This window comes from Cannabis sativa, chromosome 3, assembly GCF_029168945.1.
Source record: "Cannabis sativa cultivar Pink pepper isolate KNU-18-1 chromosome 3, ASM2916894v1, whole genome shotgun sequence".
NCBI lineage: Eukaryota > Viridiplantae > Streptophyta > Magnoliopsida > Rosales > Cannabaceae > Cannabis > Cannabis sativa.
The window spans coordinates 51,651,329-51,659,152 of NC_083603.1; the positions used below are offsets into that span (position 1 = coordinate 51,651,329).

The following is a 7,824-nucleotide window of genomic DNA, read 5'->3' on the forward strand; positions in this document are numbered from 1 at the left end:
GTTTTCAATCAGAAATAGGAGGTCCAATTCAAGGTATAATGCTTAGCCTTCTTCTTTGTAGTTTTCTTCAGCTCAAGATAGGTTAATTGTATGATTTTAGTGATTTGAGATTCTATAGTGTGCAGCTAGTTTGGGTTTGAATTCTGGGGTTAAGAAAGGTTTATTTTAGTTGATTTTGTGCTGAGATAGCTAGTTGTGCTACGGATTACTCAAACTTTAAGTTAGAGAGCTTAAGTTGGCTCTCTAATGGTGTTTTTAATTTCTGAGCTATTTGATGTGTTCTGTTGCTTGAAATGGATTTAGTATAGTTTAAATAAATTGAACATTTACCTTAAACTAAGTTGAAGAATAAACATACTATGAATGTATATTATTTAGTAGTTCATGCATGATTTTAGAAATAATGTAATTGATGTAAATAAATTAATTTTACATCTAAAAATTTTAAATACATTAATCATTATAATCTTGAAAAATAAAATTAATTAATATAATATGATAGAATTTTAATACTATTAAATTAATTGAAATCTTAAATTAAATATAAGTAAAGAAAAGAAAAGAAAATATTACTTCTAAAGTATTGAACTCATGACATTTTAATTATTTTAAGAGTGATTATTATAAGTTGAATATGTTATAGGTTTTTATAAGTATAATTATTGTTTTAAAAATAAATTTAATTAAAATATTTTTTTTATGTAAATTTGAAATAAAAAAAATATATATAATTAAAACTAAATTTTAAATAGAAATAAAATAAAAAGATAAAAACATTAGATTTGGAGTTTGTTAGTTGAACCTACCATTAATAATATTAAACATTAATTATAAATAAAAAAATATATATTAATTTTGGTGTAGTTTTCAAGAATTGATTTGAACCATTGGATTAAATCAAGGGCTATAAATTAATATCCCAATTGATAGGTAAAAATTACAATCCCTATTGTATTAGCTCCCTTAATGAATAAAGCTATATAGCCCGAGCCACCTAGATTGAAATTTTACCCGAGCTTACGTGTACATCTTTGTTCTTTTTTTTTTTTTTTGAAAGAAGTGTACAACTTTATTCCACATATATATATTTAATAAAAGTAAAATTTTATAATAATAACAATAATAATACTCTGGGTATATATAGTTATTAACTTTTGACTTTTCATTTACTTTGAAACTTTTCATTTGCTTTGAGAAGAAGAAACTTATCACTGTAGAATGTTCTTTAGAAACTTACAACATTTCATCTTCCCTAATAATGCGTACCATGTACAAGGTAAAAGAAAAACTCTCCATGCAAGAATTATTATTTTCATGTATAACATAAATCTTTATTGTTATGTTAACTTAGTTTTGTTTTCTTTTAGAAGAAACTAGAAACTTTTTAAATTCTGGCCAAACAAGTAGAGATCATCAAATGTGAAAAGGTAATTTTTTTTTTTAGTGATTAATAGCTTTCTACTGTTATATGCATGTCATTAATATTTTGTTGAGCTATAATTGAATTTGCAGGGTCTAATTATGAAGAAAGTCATTTTTTTGCTAAAGAGATATGAAGAAGTTTAATATGCAATACTTATGGAAATTATTTTTTGGCTTCGAGTTCGCTTGTAATAATGTGAGAGAATTACAGATCCTTCTCCAAAACATGATTATTTACTTGTTGAATCTTGAAAGTAAGCTACAACTTTTACTGGAGTAGTGAGTAAAATCTTACTGTGTTTCTTTTTGAGGGAAAGCAACTTTTAGATGATCTCGATCATATTGAAGTGGTCCAAATGTAATCGAGGAGCACACATTTTGTCTGTTTTGAACATTGTGAATCTTCTTAGCAATTTTATTATCACTCATGCCTTTAATTTTTATATTTTATTTTTTATAGGAGAAATTAAACTAACTGAAATATCTTATCATACTTCTCTTTAAAAAGCTTGTTTCCTCCACAAATGATCAAATTAAGACACTAACTTCAATCAGAATTCATTCTTCTCGTAATGACATACATGTTGCTAAAAAGCTAAAATTGAAAGATGTTTAAAAAATATGGTTACCAACGAAATTTTTACCAACGAACTATTCCCAACGACTTTTTACCAACGAAATATCCTCATTGATGAGGAATACTAACGAAAATGGGGGTTTTTACCAACGAAATTTGTCCTCATTAATACTCATTTTTCTTGTAGTGATAATGTTTCTTCAACATGTTAGTAATTGAATAAAATTAAGACTACATAAAAAAAAATTATTAATTACAATTAAAAATGATAATTTCAACAAAATAAATATTAGAGCTAATATAGCTTAATACTAGTAAGAAAGAAATAAAAATAAAATTCTAGAGGAACAAAATTTAATAATCGGTAAAAAAAAGGGATCAAAATGGCAAGTAAAAGACCATGAAACTAAATGATTACCTCTTTTTGCTTTAATTTTTGAAAAATAAATTTATTTCTTAGATTGAAGTTAAATTCAGAAAGTTAAATTGAGGATGTTAGAAAGAACACAAAGATAACTATTTATATGGATGGAGAAAAAAAAAATACAATTTAAAAGAGGTAAATCTTAAAAATATTGAGAATAAATGATTGAATATTGATACTTAGAAGATTATGAAGATTGTAAATGGAATTTGAAAGAGGAATCCTTTAACGAGTGTCTGAAGGTAAAGTAAGTTGTTTTCTTTTTTTTTTCTCTTTTTGCGTGTTTTTTTTTTTTTTGGAAAATGCAGTAACATGTATAATTAAAAATTTAAATCAATATATAAAATAAACACACGTTGACTATCATAGGAAGTTACATATGGATCAGGATAAATTTCAATCCAAGTGGCTCGGGCTATATAGCTTTATTCCTCCCTTAATTTATATATATTTAATACATAATTTATATATAATAATATAAATATATATAATATAGATTTAGTTTTGTTTGGAGCTAATAATGATTTTAACATATTATACACAAAAATGCAAAGTCCTCAAATGCTAAAAAAACTAAAGCTAAATGCATATCCAAAGCACCAAACTGAAGTGAACTAGGTAAGTGTTGAAATCTCCATAAGTGAGTCTTTATACAGCATAGTTTGGCCTATAATTTAATTGCTATTACACTGATTTTCAAGTCGAAGAGAAAGATTAAACTAACACTATCTTTTCTTAAAAGAAAAAAGAAAATAACTAACACTATCTTAACCACATTATATAAGCAGCTAACTTGGTTTAGGTACACTGTCCATCTTTTGTTCTTGATAAGATTATGAACGGAAAAAAGAAAGGTCAAGTGGAAACTTTCCTCTGAAAAATCGTAAAGCTAGCTTGTTGAGAAAACATTTGTGGACATGTAAGGTGACACATACCCTTGAACCTGAAAAAGGCCAGATCTCATTTTTATAAGAAACTACAAATCAGCTTCTTACACTAAACTGTTAAGCAGGTAAACGGAAGAAAAAAAAAATAGAACAAGAAAATGGGAATAAAATTTTTCCTATTGATAGAACTGTATTTTAACAGATGATATAAATCAAAATGCCAACATTGACAGAGATTTTAGGTTTTTGTTTGTGTTTTAAGTGTTAACTAGCTAAATATCTGTCCAAAATATGCACACAGCTTGGCTCAGGCTACAAATAGGATGGCATTGGGAGAAAATACAGCAAGAACTAAAATGACCAATTGACCAGGAAGATATATTGGATAAGAATTAATTACCTGCAACAAGGAAGTAGGAATTTGGATAAAACCCTGTAAAAACAGATCAACTTTTTCCAGAGTGCTTGGTGGAACTGGCGTAATGACATATAGCACACCTTTCAAAGTGTCAATACCTCTCACAATCCCTGGTTAACAAAAACCAAAGAACAGCATAAAGTCTTAATTAAGAATGCTGCCAATATATTGTATAATGCTTCCACACAAAAAACAACACATGCCATAATAAACACACTAGTTAGTTATCCTTGACCAATACAAAACAAACAAAAAAACAGATTCCTGCAGAGAGAGAAGCTTGTTACTAGGAACTGAAAAATCTACTTGGAACAATATGACTTTAAGCATAAAAAGAGGAAGAAGATAAATTAGCTACTTAACATTCTGAAAGTAGAGTTTACTATTTTTGTGATACAAATACAGGACAATATTAGTATTCAAAGGGAAGAGCTAACAAGTCCATCAGGTGTATTAGCACGCTTATCAATCCTTAAGCAACAAGGCAAAATTACTCCACATTCACAACGATTGTTGCAAAAATCCACTAGGTTGATCTAGTGGTGAGGAGGAGGGTGGGTCGGGAAATGGGGGAGACCAACGTTCGAACCTTGGATCTCTAGATTGTTCTTAGAGCCATTAAGCACCAAGTGTGCCAATGATGAAAAACAAGGTCTGTTGTGAAACTTCACTTTCAGATCTTTTGGTCAAGTAAAAAAATCATGGCCAATTAGTTGAATCTTAAGCGGCATAACAAATGTATGAGATTTCATGCCACCAGTAAATGCAAAATTAGGAATAAATACTTCTTAATTCAATGAATACTTCTAATGAGTGTACACTCGTTAAAAGAACAACATACATCTGTCATTTAGTATAGACAATTAACAATCCATTGAATTCAGTGAGAATTGTAGAAGTAACCTACCAAGACCCACACACCAAGGTAAACTTTCAGACTCTTCAAAGCTAACAGCCAACCCGACTATAGTTGCATTCAAACTGTAAAAGATTTCAGTAGGTGGGACCTGCAATGATAAGAACAAAAAATTAAAAATCTTCTCCTGGTTGTGAAATTAACTTAGAAGCAGTGATACAGACCATCAATTTAAAAAATGCATTACAAAGAAACTTGATCAACTAACTTAACCAACCTGGCTGTAGAGATGTCTAATCTTAATGCTTGATATTGGAACTTCATAAGGAGGTTGTGAAGCCAGTGCATTTGCAAGTTCTTTGATGGTAGAGATGTTCAGATTACTTGCAAAGCACTGCCTGAAATATGCCATAATTCGTAAATCACGCATAAGATGTGCATCCTTCTGAATTAGAACCCTAGGCCACAAGAGAGATAAGATAGTATGAGGAAAGGGCCTTGAAAGAAACTCTCTATGTTCTCGGGACATTAAATAACATTAGTCATAAAATAAAAGTGACAACTTTTCTAGACAAGTTTAGATTTAATTGACTTTAAATACCAATCTTGAAGATTTGAAAATACTGCAATTAAGATTTTAGACTACCACATGTATAGAAACTTTGTTGATGTGAGTCTTCTAAACAAAACTTAAACAAATTAAATTCACTTTGATTCAACTTCATACTTGAGAAAACAGGTATATTCACATAAATTGAATTAGAGCTCAGAAATTGAAGAAGTAAAATCAATCAATATTAAAAATTACTTAACTAAAATATGTGAATCCCCAATAGGGTATTGCAGTCATGTAAATTGAATTGGAACTCAGAAGTTGAGGTAGTAACATCAATCAATCTTTAAAATTACTAAACTAAAATATGCGAATCTCCAATAGGGTATTACAGTAACTAAAAGTAATGACAAAAACAGTAAGCTGCTTTTAATTATAAAGGTCGAAGAGTTTTGAGCATTTTAAACTTACGATCTATTATATGAATCCTGACGAGCAGCATTTATCTCAATTAGATTCACCATCTCTTCACTGTGGTAGTCTAACCAAAATGCCCCACCTGGTAGATTCTTATTCTTAGTGGATATGTTTATTTTCACAACATGGGTAGGAGCAATGTACTTCAACATATCCACCAAAATTTCATAACCAACACCTGCGTATGAGAAGAACATGAAATTAGTCACATTGCAGAGCATAGAAAGGGATTTCACCAGAGCTTTGACTCAAGATGGCTCAAGTGGAACCCAAGTAGGTCATAGTTAACTTGAAGTGATGCAAAATCAGATAAATGGAAGATACCTTTCACCCAGCCTGGTGTATTAACAACCAAAGGCAACTCACTCTTAGTAGTCTTTTCCTTGTTGGCTGTGGAGTACTCCTTTCTATAGTAATCGTATAGGGCAGATATGTAACTCAAATATCCCTTTGGATCCCTTTTTGAGGAAGTATCACCGAAGAAAAAGGATCTAACAATGGATAGAATGTGATCATTAGATTCAATTCAAGATGCACTTTTCAAATAAATCCCCACACAAGTGAAAATAAGAACATTGCCAGTAAAAAAACATGAAGTGGTGAGAAGGCTTTGATATCTTGTACCTCTCTGGAGTCTTGAGACAAGGAATTGTCAAATCTGTTTTAAATAAAGAAAATCACAAATCATAATCTTAACTAACGAGACCAGCACTCTCAACAGATATACAATTACATAATGTTAACAAGATTTTAATTCAAACAGACACTTCAATTTTATTTATTATTCTTTTTTACCTGGAGTTAATTTGTCAACTACAGTGAGAGAAAGAAACCCAGGAGTAGTAAACTCAGACTGGCCAACATCTGTATCCAAATAAGCTACTTTTTTATACCTGCAAAGAAACTGAAAATAGCCTTAGCATATAAACAATAATAAGAATTACAATCTCACAATTGATTGGACTAAGACTACACTCAAGCATGAAGCCCAAATTCAACAATAAAGCCGTTAAATTTCATATTTTGGTACCCTTCTCAATGTAAAAAAATAAACAGATATTTGAATTAGTCAAGGCAAGTAGAACTCCAATACAGGCATAATAGATATACATAGCTATACTACCAAGCAGATCAAAGTTTCAATCCAGTCGAAAAGAATTCATGAAAAACTTCGGAAGAACATATATATTTAGGAATGAAGAGTAGATAGGATGGAAAAAGACCTCTTGAGAAGAACGTTGAGGAGGTGGCGAGAAAAGGTGGTCTTTCCAGAGTTTTTGGCGCCGCAGATGAAAGCAACAGGCGGAGGCGAAGTGATTGAGTCGTAGGCTATGGACTCGGCGGCGTCGGACCATTCTTGAGGTATGTAAATGTCCGGCGAAGGCTGTTCAGGTTCTGCTACCAACGCCATGGCTATAGCTCTCTCTCTCTGCTCCAATTCAATGTAAGATTTTAAGGTGTTAGCGGCGATATATAAATATAGAGTATACAAGTATATACACACAATGGCCGTGTATATAACATATTAAATGTGTGATTATTCATTTGGTTGACACTGTGTCACTCAGGTAACATTTTTTTTTTCTTGACAAAAAATTAAAATAAAATAACAATAATTAATTATAATTATTTGTTTTCGAAGGGAAAAGAAAACAAAATTAAAAAAGAAAATTTTTTATCTTTCTCAATACTAAAACATGTTCAATAATTTGATTAAGAAAAATGAATAATACATGTGGTCATACGAGTGGCATTATTTTGAATGAAACAAACAAAAATAAAAAATTGAGAGGATGTTTGGCTTCGTAATTTAAAAATTATTGTTTGTTTTGTAAAATTAAAAAATAATTTTTAAAAATTAATAAAGGTTGTTTGGCAAAAAGTTTTAGAAAATCGAAAATATCAAAATGTTATTTTCAATTTTTAAAAACAAATTTTTTAATAAACATATTATATTTTATATTTTTACTCACATACTCGAATTTTAGACTCGAACCCGAACTCAGACTCAGATGGGTTCATATCATGGTATAGTATTAAAATATTAATTTTTTTTAGGTAGAAAAAATTTAAAAATAGTTTTAAAATGTGTCAAACACCATTAAATTTTAAAAATGACAAAAAAACTATTTTCTATTCTTACTATTAAAAACACAATTCTAAAAACTAAAAACTAAAAACACAACCAAACAGACTCTAATAGTACATGA

At 29.6% G+C, this 7,824-nt stretch overlaps 1 protein-coding gene across 1 annotated transcript; it reads right to left on the reverse strand.

The window, feature by feature from the left end:
• Positions 1 to 3,028: 3,028 nt before the first annotated feature.
• Positions 3,029 to 7,124, reverse strand: LOC115711500 (polynucleotide 5'-hydroxyl-kinase NOL9). The gene is made up of 9 exons (XM_030639846.2): positions 6,838 to 7,124; positions 6,410 to 6,507; positions 6,239 to 6,272; positions 5,939 to 6,105; positions 5,609 to 5,792; positions 4,862 to 5,042; positions 4,636 to 4,735; positions 3,711 to 3,838; positions 3,029 to 3,366 (listed from the first exon to the last, which is right to left on the reverse strand). Exons 1-9 carry the CDS (start codon positions 7,023 to 7,025, stop codon positions 3,313 to 3,315), a joined length of 1,134 nt encoding a protein of 377 aa, XP_030495706.2. The 5' UTR covers positions 7,026 to 7,124; the 3' UTR covers positions 3,029 to 3,312.
• Positions 7,125 to 7,824: the final 700 nt, after the last annotated feature.

Bases quoted from the DNA above. Each gene is read 5' to 3' on its own strand.
- LOC115711500 (XM_030639846.2), bottom strand. From the start codon at position 7,025: ATGGCGTTGGTAGCAGAACCTGAACAGCCTTCGCCGGACATTTACATA. The intron at 6,508-6,837 runs GTCTTTTTCCAT...GTTTCTTTGCAG, and splicing joins CTCAACGTTCTTCTCAAGAG to GTATAAAAAAGTAGCTTATT. The intron at 3,839-4,635 runs GTAGGTTACTTC...TTTGTTAACCAG, and splicing joins ACCTTGGTGTGTGGGTCTTG to GGATTGTGAGAGGTATTGAC.